Raw genomic sequence first — 12,266 nt, 5'->3', positions numbered from 1 at the left:
CCCATAGAAAGACACAGATGAGGAGGTGAGAGAGTTCTTGCAAAATAACCTGCACCTCCAGGGCAAGGTAAGTGAATGTCTGCATGTTTGTGTTGGTGTTGATGTTAAAGTGTTTTTGCAGGAATCCGAATGCTATCTGTCTCTTCTCAGGTCGATAACCCGTCTATGCGCTGGCAGATGGCACTGTATAAGGAAATGGCTGGAAAGGCAGAAGATGCAGATGCTCCAGAGAAAGTGGTGAAGCGGGTTCAGGAGGTCTCTGCGGTTCTCTACCACATTGAAGTGGTGAGTTTGAATCCTAGTCCAACTCAAATAGATCACATTTTGATGGCCACTCACTCAGACTACCACTATACTTCAGTATCCCAGTCAAATTCGCTAGTTTGTTGCCTGCATTTGCATTAAAGTTGTGCACTTCTCGTATCAGCTTTTGAACTAAACAGGTTTTGTCTACTTTTGTTTTTATGTCATATGAATAATATATATATGTGCCCCATACATGGAATCAGAGTGCTTATACTGTATGTAGTAAATGGAAAATCTCTACAGCAAAAGGCCAAGCACTACATGGATTCGGTTTGCTTCTACCATTTATTAGTAGTTATTTACACAGTTTGTTTACTACTTAATATATACCTGAGCATTCAGTATTGCTCAATATTGCATACAGAAGGTGATGGACATTTTGGGGGGAAAGAAATGCTGCATTTTATCGTTTAAACATGTGACTTTTCATGAAAATTCTGTAATCCATGATTTCCACCACCATATGACGTCATAATACACAAATTAGATGGGAAGATGTAATCCCAACATAAACTTTGGGTCATCCTTAATATTTCTCTAATTTACAGAAAGTCTCTATCTTTTATCACTTTTAAGATATAGCCTTTTGAAATTAAGATGTCAAAATCGAACGTTTTAGGAAAAAAAACTCTGGCGCCTAAAGGGTTAATAATAGCCAAATATAAATGCAGTTTAAAAACAGATTTAAAAATAATAATTATGTTCTTGCAACCCAAGTATGGTTGTTTTGTCTCTTGTCTTTTGTTACATTACGTCTTCAGACAGAGCATCCTTTCAAGTCCAAAAAAATGGTTTGGCACAAACTGCTGTCGAAGCAACGGCGTAGAGCGGTGGTGGCCTGTTTCAGGATGACTCCTCTTTACAACTTACCCAGGTAAGACGAAACCCGATCATACGAGAGTCATTCGGCTTGTTTCATGGAATAATGTGATGAGAAAAGGGGGTAACTGGATCGGAGACAGATAAATGTTTACCATCTCTCTTTCAGGCATAGAGCATCTAACATGTTCCTGGATGGGTACAAGCGGAACTGGATCCACACCGAAGGATATTCCTTTGAGGACAGGATGATTGATGACCTATCTGTATGTGCTCACACATTCACAAAAATTACGGCTGCATTTTAGCATTTTTTTTGTGATGTAATCCACATGATATAGTTTTTGTTCTCACTGATGTAGAAAGCAATGGAGGAGGAAGAAGAGGAGGAAGAGGAAAAGGAGACAAAGCCAGACCCTCTTCATCAGCTCATCCTTCACTTTAGTCGCACTGCCCTCACTGAGAAGAGGTGAGATCCCATCACACCCCTTGTTAGTGAACAACACAATTGGCTCCTGGTGCAAAAAGAGATGATCACATGGTTATAACCAGTGACTGTTATACAGACAGCTCAAGCTATTCACTTTGTTCACATGGTTTTTGTCAATGTAATGTCATCACCTATTACAAAATAAAAGCAATAACTTACATTTAAAAAAATTGTCCATATGATATGTCTATTTAGAACTGTATATTCTGATTATACAAACAATTATATTTATAATAGGGCTGTCAAACGATTAATCACATCCAAAATAAAAGTTTGTGTTTATATAATAAATGTGGGGGCACTGTGTATAATTATTTTGTATATATATAAATACACACACATGCATATGTATATTTAAGAAAAAAATATTATTTATATTTAAAATATTTATATTTATATAAAATACAAATTATATATAAATCTATATACAGTATATACATGAAAATATTTCTTAAATATATACATGCATGTGTGTGTATTTTTATATATATATATATATATATATATATAAAATAATTATACACAGTGCACCCACATATATTATGTAAACAAAAACTTTTATTTAGGATTTGATTAATCACGATTAATCGTTTGACAGCCCTAATTTATATATATTTATATCTTTATATTTGATGTATATATATATATATATATATATATATACAAAAAAAGATACTCTAGGATCAATTATCATTTCAAACAATGCAGACCTTTTACATCAGTGGTTGTCTTTAAATCATTGTTATTTATCTCCTTGTCCCTGTCACAGTAAATTGGATATAGATTACTTATACATGGCATATGCTGATATCATGGCTAAGGTGAGACCTTTTGTCTTATGGTAAACCGTTAACACCCATTTACTATTGTTTATTCTAATTTTCTTTTTTTCTGTGATTTAAAATGTATATATTGTATATAGAATATGTACATATTACTTTACTGTTACTTTTATAAATGTACTGTATAAAGCCATTCATGTATAGGCTCTCACACTATGTAATGTTCTTGGTTCATCTCTGTTGGATTTTAGAGTTGCCACATCGGTGAAGAGGATGAGGGGGGAGAGGAGGAGGGTGGAGAGGATGAGATGTCCTTTGAGGTGCGACAGACAGAGATGGTAGGGGGAGTCCGGGGGCTGGGGACGGGGATGACACAGAAGCGGTAGAGTGACATCCAAACCAACCACTGTATCATCCATCCATCCATTTCCTCACATCCCATCTTATGTTTCTCTGACTGGCCTGTGCTCTCTGATCTGTCTCTCCATCTGACTCATTATTAATGTATTAATAACATCATCACACTGCAGCATCTTTAAAACATTTTTTTTTTAGTTGACAGAGCTTTGAGCCACCAACTAAACACAAATGCATAAAAAAAATACCTGAATACATTTACTTGACAAATATGTTACATATGAAAAAGACTAATATTTGGACTTATTTTACAGTTTGTGTTTAGTAGTTTGGGCTTAAGGAAATGTTTTTTTTTAGAAGGGTGAATTTCATAGAGAAATCAAAATCAACAAAATGGGAGTATAAAATTATTTAAAAAATGTGACTTATATTATTTTAATTAATTCTTATATTTTCAATTATATAATTATACAATTCCTGGATTGTTGACTTCAGAGAGATTTCAGTGTGAAATATCACCTGTTGCAGCTGTAAAAGTTACTATATCCTTATGATTGCTTTTTAATGATATGCTGGATGATTTATTGTTTTCTTGCTGTGAGGTATCAAGTGAACATGCTAATATGCTGTTTCACAGTTTGAGTAATCACTAATGATGGCTTATATGTCATATTGATGCTTTCTATTCTATTTCTTACCTTAATTTACTTTAACTCATTCACAATAATTCTGTGAAAATGACTAAGCAATGTTTTCCCCCATACTGACATAGTATACTGACACACAGACTACAGTTAAAGCCAGAGCAGTCTCCTAGTCTACACACACACACTCACAGAGGAACAAACACACAGGAACACTTATGATGAAGTGGATTGTACACGCCACACACACACACACACACACACACACACACATGCACTCTCAGGCTGAACGTTTATCTAAAGACATGGTAAGAAGAAATGCACACACTTTTGGGTGTTTAGGCCAGGCTTACATGGGAGGGGGGTGGCGTGGGTGGGGTGGGAGGTTTGGGAGGGGGGTATATTATGCATGCAGTAATTTTTTAATTATACTTTTTATGATTCACTTAATTTTTGGAAAAGCAAGCCAGCTTTTGTATTTGCTTTCAACATTTTCACTTTGCACTATCTTTTATTTTTGCTATAAAAAGCTTACTTTTATTATAATTTCAATTATAGTATTATGGAATTGTATTTGTTAAAATATCTACAATTTAAAATAATTGCATTTAATTACAATTCCTTTTTATTTCAAAATAAGTTGTATGATGTTTGGTAGCACGGGCTAAGGGTTACGTGTATTTTGTTTATCGTTCACTTCCCAACAGGAGACGGAGCTGTAGATGAGTAACACCTGTATGGCTCTTTGTTTCTATGTGAGATGCAAAGCCATCAGGAGAGTTTACTGTAGTCCAACGTTTGCTCTGATAGACAAACGTGGGAAATTAGTATGACTATCCCATAACTAATGATGATGGTGGGGTTGATTGGTAGCATGCTAAATGAACACGAGTGAAAGAGAACAGACTTTTAGAATATAAAAAGAAGGCCCAAATCTTTTATAAATGTGAAGCACTCACAATCACCCAATCTCGCCTTAACACTGTCGCATTTTAACTAAAATATATCCACTTTGTTTTATAAAAGAAATAGAAATACATGCGAGAATGCCGTTAGACCAGATATCTAGGTTTTACAAGTTTTCAGTTAAGGTGAGAACACATTTGTCAACAAAAAGGTCCATTGTCTATTATCTATAAGTGTAGTCATGTAATTTAAATCAATTTGTGTATTTCCATTTAGAGAAATTGATTTAGATGAAAAGACAGCCTTGCTGTGAGTTACGAGACTTCTGTTGATGTTGATAGCCCACATTATTGCAACTTAGTTTTAATATGTTTAACATCCAAATTTGTGGTGAAAAACTACATGCAAATGATGTAACCTTGATCATAAATCTTATGCTATTGACAATAGACAATCAACCTTTTTTGTCCACAAACTTTCACTAATGAGACCGCAACTACGGCTCACTGACGTTTTTCTTACTCGTTGTTTCTGAGCTGAGTAAGACAATAAATGTACATGCTCGCTGATGTCCTTTGTCGTCTTTACAGAAATACCAGTTTCTAAAATTAGAAATACCCACTGAGATCATTTTCTTTATACAACACATGAAACTGCATGTGACTTTAATTGTCATACTACATATTGTCTGACGCCCACAGACATAATAAACAACATTTTCATAACAGGATTTTGAAAAGCACACAAATAATAACAAGTAGCACCTGATCAAGACTGACTGAGAAATAATCATTATCGCTTATAAAGAAAGATTATTTTACTCTTATGGTTAGTTATGGTTTCTGTAGTTCAATTGCTGTAGAGGAGCAGTGAGCATGAGATTGAGCAGAAATGGGACGCATTAAAGGCTTTCAGGCAGTTCATTTTTTCCATGTTTAACCCTAACAGGAAAAAGAGATGGAAAAGCAAAGACTCCTCTACCAGCAGTCCCGTCTACACAACCGAGGGGCTGCTGAGATGGTCCTACAGATGATTAGTGCCTGCAAGGGTACATGTTCACCCTTACACACACACACACACACAAGCACTATTGGATCTGTTCAAGTCTTTTTTTTAAGCTTGAACTTACCATTGTTGGTATTTGATAATCATTACCTGTGGAAATATCTGTAAATTATTAATATGTATGGTACGAGTGTTTGGTTTTGACTTGTGCATCCACTGTTTCTAAATGAGGTATTATTATTATTATCATTTTCTCTTTGAGATTATTGATGAAGGAAGCAGCTATTTTTTTGTTGTTGTGTAAAATCTTTAATAGACTGGGGTGGAGTTTAATAAGTTTTACTTCTTCCCACTCCATTTCAAGCATAAGTGTTAAAAGTTATTATTATTGTCTATCTTTTCTGTTGTCACACTATCTTGCTTGAAATAAATAAATAAATAAAACTTTCCTTTTTTTGTTCTACATGCTTTTTTTTCAGGTGAGACAGGGTGCATGGTCTCTTCCACCTTAAAACTTGGTATTTCTATTCTAAATGGCGGGAACTGCGAGGTCCAACAGGTTAGTTAAGAGTCTGCATGGAGGCAAGACAGTGAATTAGACCCTGCACTAATGCTCAGCTGTAACAGGATTGACTATTTGCTTGCAGAAAATGCTGGAATATCTGAAAGACAAGAAAGATGTGGGTTTCTTCCTCAGTGTCCAGGCTCTAATGCAGACATGCAGGTATATTTTAAGTGGAGGCTGTTGTCATCCCACATTCACACACTAGATTCATTGGTAACACTTTAGAATACGGTTCCCTCGTTAATGAATAACTTCACAAGAGCCAATGCACGAATTATTAAACTTTTTCAGTAGTTCTTTGGGAAGCATTAAAAAAATAGTAGTTATTGATTAGTTAATAGTAAAGTACCACTTTACTTACTAGTTCTTTAAGAGTTTCTTGTTAGTTAATAATAGTTACTAGATTGCTAATATTGTGTTACTCATTGGTTCTTGTGTAGTATTCATTTATTTTCATTTAATTTTCTATTAATTAAATCAGTGCTTGGGCATCTTTTGCAGTGTTTTGGACCTGAACGCTTTTGAGAGGCAGAATAAAGCAGAGGGTCTAGGTATGGTGTCAGAGGAGGGAACAAGTAAGTCTTTTTTCATCAAGATAAATACCAATAAATGGTCAAAAGGAAGATTTTAGTTCAATACAGAAAGCTCTGAAGATCATAGTCCAATCAAATGTACACTGAACAAAATGATAAATGCAATACTTTTGTTTCCCCCCCATTTTTCATGAGCTGAACTCAAAGATCTAAGCCTTAAAAAATGGTTTTGCTTACTAACACAGATTTGTGAACATTATTTGAGAGAAACAGGCCTTTTGTGTACATAGAAAAAGTCTTAGATCTTTGAGTTCAGCTCATGAAAAATGGGGGCAAAAACAAAAGTCTTGCGTTTATAATTTGGTTCAGTGTAATTTAAAAGTACAGAGTAACTATATAACAATCCATAAACATGTAGACTGTCTTGCCAAAATTACACATATTCAAATATTCAATCATCCATCTGTAATCATACATGTTTGGTCATTCTAACATGGAAATGCTCATCATTTTTGGTTGACAAAATTTATCAGTTGAATAAATTAATTGTAATCATATTGTCATATACTCCATTTGTCTCCAGATGTAATAATCTAGTCTAATATGATGTCAATAAACACAGATTATGAAATTGGCCATAATTAATTCCCTTTTCACTTCATGTCGTCTGTTTGCCCTCAACTCACCATCCCTCTTTTTCCATGGCTATACTTTTGTTTTCATTCCTCCTTTCCGTCACGGGCCTCAGACATGAAGCTAGAACGGGGTAAATAATCCCTCTGTCCCTCTTCTTTTCATTTCTCTCTTCCTGTCACTCCTCTCTGTCCCTTTATATCTCTGAAATCAGTTTTGTTTGAAGCCTAGCTTTTTTGGTTTTTGAAGAATATATATACGTTTAAGTGTATATATATATATATGAATCTTATCACTCAAGGATTTGTAAAAACAACTCAGTCACATCACAAGTACAGATCGCAGAACTGCGTATCTGACTTATTCATTCACACTGACAGAATGTGACTGAAGTGTTTTTCTTTCTTCCCTTGAGTGTTGAAACAGATCTACTGTAACTCTAGAACTCTGCATTGTGTCTAATCTATACTTTAAATTATACAATAAATATATTCTGCATTTTAGTTATTCAGTGTAACAGACAAATGTTTTTATTCATAATGTTGGTTTTTGCATTAATGAATTTTCCTTTTGTGCATTTATAAGCATTAGCTTTGTTTCTATTGAAAAGGGTTGTAGCCCTCAAACCGTATTCACTGTATAGCCCTTAATCCTGTAATTGTGGACAAATGTGGGCACAGAGGACTCTTAGAGGAATTTTTATTTATTATAAATGTTATATCACTGTCTTCGATAATTTTTTGTCTATCCATTTATGGTGTTTTTTTTTTATTTTGGGGGTATTTTTGAATTTATTTACTTCAAAAAGTACCATATTTTCTATGTAAATTATGCTTATTTTTATGTTTTATTTTTTTATTTTTTTTTAGCTACATTTAAAATATCATTCCAATATGTTCTTAGAGCTAAAACCTAAAGATGAAGTGACTTTGCTGTCACCTGGTGTCTTATTTTGGCTTATTTTAGAATGCTCTAAATTACAGTTTTTCCCATTCATTTCTATGGGTGCCCATTTTTGACCCAAATACAAGATTAAGGAGTTTTTTTCACCCACTTAACATTGTAGAATTGAGTCAAAAAAAATGTGTGTGTTCAGGAGGCAAACTTAGGAAAAGTAGCCAAGTCTTCATTTGACCACACTAAAACTCTTAAGTTGAGGTTTTTTTTAATTCCTAACAAATACATATAACTTAAACTTACCAAATCAAGCCATTGGTTATGAATTGAGCTAAATATGATCTAACTCTGTCTTGGCTTCACGATTTGCACCTAACATAACCCTTTATGCTCTCCTATATTTACCCCTGCCATGAGGTCATATTTAATCCAATAATCAGTCATTCATAATTGCTCACATCAAAACCGTTAGTCTATGTTAGTGGACAGCAGTTTAGCATTGCAATTTACCATTTTGTGAATTTTATATGCAACAAAATTATCAAAGGAGCGATTTGTAAAGCTTTGACTGACTGTGATTTTCATGAATTTAGCTTTGTGTAATGACCTCCTCCTTCCCTCCCTAAACACAGCTGAGGTTTAGGATTGCAGTAGGTCTGTCCCGCATGCTAAATTACCATCTTTGTTAGGGCTTCATGTTGTAATTAATCCCCCTTTGTTTCTGAGCCACAGTTTATGTGATTGTATATAAGTGTTCTTGTATCTGTTTTTATATAGGTACATTATTGTATGTGTATAGTATGTTTTGTGTTATTTGGTTAAAGTAATTCTGTGATGTGACTCGTTTTGTTGCTATAGTTCAGTCGGAGTTAAAGAACTAGTGATTGTGCAAAAGGCTGTGTCTCATTCCACTCCCTAGTTTCTTAGGAAGTGAATCAGTTAAACAGTTAAAAAGATATCATTTTTTTATCCATTGTTATTATATCTGTTAAAAATTACAGCACCATTATGAAATATTAGTTTGTCCTGCATTTCTGATGATTTTTAAGGACATCAGTGAATATAGTGAGCAACTCATGCTAGCTTTATTGGTGCTTTTCAGTGCACATTGGTCAGCATACTTAATACTGAACTTGGCAGTGGATTGAAACGCTCCCAAAAAAACCCCTAAATTTCCTGATTATCTCTTGCAGAAAAGGACAAAAATATTGCACTAACATCATAACATGAGAGATTTGAGGCAGTTTGTTTTCTCCAAGCTGTTTAATCTCACTTTCGTCCACTTACGCTCTTTCTCTTCTCAGTTCTAATCAGACTGCCCCTACACTAAACCTGTGATGAGTGTCATAAAGACAGATTCACCTTTATGTGATGTATTCCCACACATTTCCTTCCTTCGCCTAGGTGAGAAGGTGATGGCTGATGATGAGTTCACTTGTGACCTCTTCCGCTTTCTGCAGCTCCTCTGTGAGGGTCACAACAATGGTGGGTGGATCCTGAATCTGCACATAGATTTTACCACCGAGTGAATATGAAAATTTATACCTTGATTTTTTTTTATATATATATATTTTTTTTTTTGCAATTTGTGCCCCACATCCATTTATTTATTTATTTGTTTTACTTTTACACACCATCATATTATACGGAAGCGTATTGCATTCACTTGAGGAAGCAAAATCTACTCTGTTTTTCTGAATTAATGAGTTGATTATCTCAGAATTATGAGAATTTTTCTTGGAAAAAAGTTTTTGCTCTGTTTATGTGAATTAATGTGTTAATTATCTCAAAATTACGAGATCATTTTTAATAGAAAATATGTTTTTGCTCTGTTTTTCTGAATTAACGAGTTAATTATCTCAGAAGTACGAGATCATTTTTCACGGAAAATACGTCTTTGCTCTGTTTTTCTAAATTAACGAGTTAATTATCTCAGAATTACAAGATCATTTTTCATGGAAAAAAGGGTTTTCTGAATTTTTGAGTTTTTGAGACATTCAAGTCCTTAATTCAGAAAAACAGAGCAAAACCTTTTTTTCCATGAAAAATTATCTCGTAATTCTGAGATAATTAACTCATTAATTCAGAAAAACAGAGTAGATTTTTTTCTTCTTCAAGTGAATCCAATAGGTTTCTGTAATAATGTAATGTTCTAAACCTGTATCTTGTGATTTTTGTAACATCTTTTTCAAACACAGTGTGAATTTGAAGAGCCAAGTTTCAAGGGTTTTGGAAATGTAATGTCTGTCTGTAGTGCAGATAGTGTGTTTAACCATCTGTGAGTTTACTTCACTTTAGACTTCCAGAATTACCTCAGAACACAGACAGGCAGCACCACCACCATCAATGTCATTATCTGCACAGTGGATTACCTGCTTAGACTACAGGTGAGGTCATTTTACCCTGGAAAACCTAGATAAAATGTTGCTTATATTTGGATTTTAGCACACTTATTCCTTTGTGGGCATTTATTTTCCCTCTCCAGGAGTCTATCAGTGATTTCTACTGGTATTACTCAGGAAAAGACATCATAGATGAACCAGGCAAGAGAAACTTCTCTAAAGCCATGGCTGTGGCCAAACAGGTGTTCAACAGCCTTACCGAGTATATCCAGGTGCAGTTTATTTAAAAAAAAATCATTTTTATCATTTTTCAATTTGACATTTTTATTCCATTTATTTACTACATTCATTTTGGTCTCTAAATGTAGTTGCACAAACCCTTTTGTGATTGCATAAGCTGAATAGTCTCCTTAATAGAATTATTTTTAGTATGTTCATTTCCCCTAAAATTATACACTTTATTATTTACTTGAGGTTATCCTTGTTTCAGGGTCCCTGCACAGGCAACCAGCAATCCCTGGCCCACAGTCGCCTGTGGGATGCTGTGGTGGGCTTTCTGCATGTGTTTGCCCATATGATGATGAAACTGGCTCAGGTAACCAATCTAATATTGATTTTTCTGTTATATAAACATTTTGTGTGTTCATTCTCTCTGAATGCAATAGATCACATAGCTGAAACTTTCATGTACTTGAAGTTGGCTTAGTGTAATTTCTCAACTTGAAATACGAGTAGTTTTGTAGAGTATAACAGCATCTTGTATAGAGCATAAATCTATAGTCTTGTCAGTGGAGATGCACACTTTTACCAGTGACAAAAATATTTAATTACTACTAAAAGAGCTTATTTATTTTTAGCGTCTAATAGAAAATGCATGAAAATTACTATAGTAGATGCTCATGTAGAACTGAATTACATGCTAATGTTAAGAACATGTTACATTCCTTTTTCAATTGTAAACAAATAGTGTGTTGGAATGTAATACTGTTTTTGCTCTCAATGCTTTACTGATTAATTAAACTGTTTTTCACACGCCGTATACAGGGACGAGTATGTATCACTCTATTTATCTATTGAAATGATTGTATTTGAGTTTTCCCCCTTCATGTTCCAGATTCCTAAATCCAGGTTGTTTGAACCCAAGAATATACATTTGGAAGAATTAAAAAATCATTTTTATTCCTGTATATTTTAGTATAAGTACTTAACATTTAATCTATTTTTTTAACATGATAAATTTACTTAAGATCTAAAAATCTAAAGAAGGCAAAAAACAGCCTGTCAAACAGCCTGAGAAAATGGATGGGAGGCCGTTAACATTACCCAAAAGAACCATGTGTTTTCAGCTTTACATGATTTTATTTTATTAAAAAAGTGTTTTGTCCTTTCTATAATTCTACCTTTAGTGTGCTGATTGATTTTGGTTTTTATGATTTTCATGATCTCTTGTATGTATAGGGTGTTTCTGTTTCTAATAATTATTAATCCCTGTTATTGTTGCTGCATGCAATAACCTGCATTTAAATGTTGCAGAATTTTACATAATCCTCAGCCAATCTGATAAGGTAAAGTGTCTTATAAAGCTACTGTAGTTATTAGTAAAGTTAACCAAGTTAAACCTTTACAAATAATGAAGACCTTATGTCTATTGACCTTTGTTGTTGTTTTTGATTTGATTTAAAACATTATTCAAAAATGTTACATTTGATATGTTCCTTTAGTTTTACAAAAATAGACATTTCTAGAAAATCTGTTCATTTAGATTATATATTTAACATAGTTAAAGTATCAGCATGTATACTTGCATCTAGTGTGTCAATTCTGCTTTCTTCTAGGATTCCAGTCAGATTGGTCTCCTGAAGGAATTGTTGGACCTTCAGAAAGACATGGTGGTCATGCTATTGTCTTTGTTGGAGGGTACGAAGACAATCTTGCGTTTATATTCATCAATTTCACATTATTCAGTCTCGATCTGATTTCACTGTAT

General features: G+C 33.9%; 1 protein-coding gene across 3 annotated transcripts in view; it reads left to right on the top strand.

The window, feature by feature from the left end:
• The window catches only part of ryr1a (ryanodine receptor 1a (skeletal)), a 56,224-nt gene that overhangs the window by 38,347 nt on the left and 5,611 nt on the right, over positions 1-12,266 (top strand). For 2 of the 3 annotated variants that reach the window (XM_089126576.1, XM_089126578.1), the window contains 17 exons: positions 8-67; positions 151-285; positions 1,068-1,180; positions 1,295-1,391; positions 1,488-1,594; positions 2,385-2,436; positions 2,649-2,735; positions 5,253-5,352; positions 5,789-5,868; positions 5,957-6,033; positions 6,376-6,449; positions 7,156-7,173; positions 9,342-9,422; positions 10,236-10,324; positions 10,423-10,551; positions 10,770-10,874; positions 12,115-12,196. In XM_089126576.1, coding sequence (XP_088982702.1) covers positions 8-67; positions 151-285; positions 1,068-1,180; positions 1,295-1,391; positions 1,488-1,594; positions 2,385-2,436; positions 2,649-2,735; positions 5,253-5,352; positions 5,789-5,868; positions 5,957-6,033; positions 6,376-6,449; positions 7,156-7,173; positions 9,342-9,422; positions 10,236-10,324; positions 10,423-10,551; positions 10,770-10,874; positions 12,115-12,196 — 1,486 coding nt within the window. Of the gene's footprint in view, positions 1-7; positions 68-150; positions 286-1,067; positions 1,181-1,294; positions 1,392-1,487; positions 1,595-2,384; positions 2,437-2,648; positions 2,736-5,252; positions 5,353-5,788; positions 5,869-5,956; positions 6,034-6,375; positions 6,450-7,155; positions 7,174-9,341; positions 9,423-10,235; positions 10,325-10,422; positions 10,552-10,769; positions 10,875-11,323; positions 11,330-12,114; positions 12,197-12,266 lie in introns of all 3 variants that reach the window. The other variant, XM_089126577.1, reaches the window with a different exon arrangement.

The sequence above is a fragment of the Pimephales promelas genome, chromosome 23 (genome assembly GCF_988280905.1).
Source record: "Pimephales promelas chromosome 23, fPimPro1.hap1.1, whole genome shotgun sequence".
NCBI lineage: Eukaryota > Metazoa > Chordata > Actinopteri > Cypriniformes > Leuciscidae > Pimephales > Pimephales promelas.
This window is presented reverse-complemented; position numbering and strand designations above follow the sequence as displayed.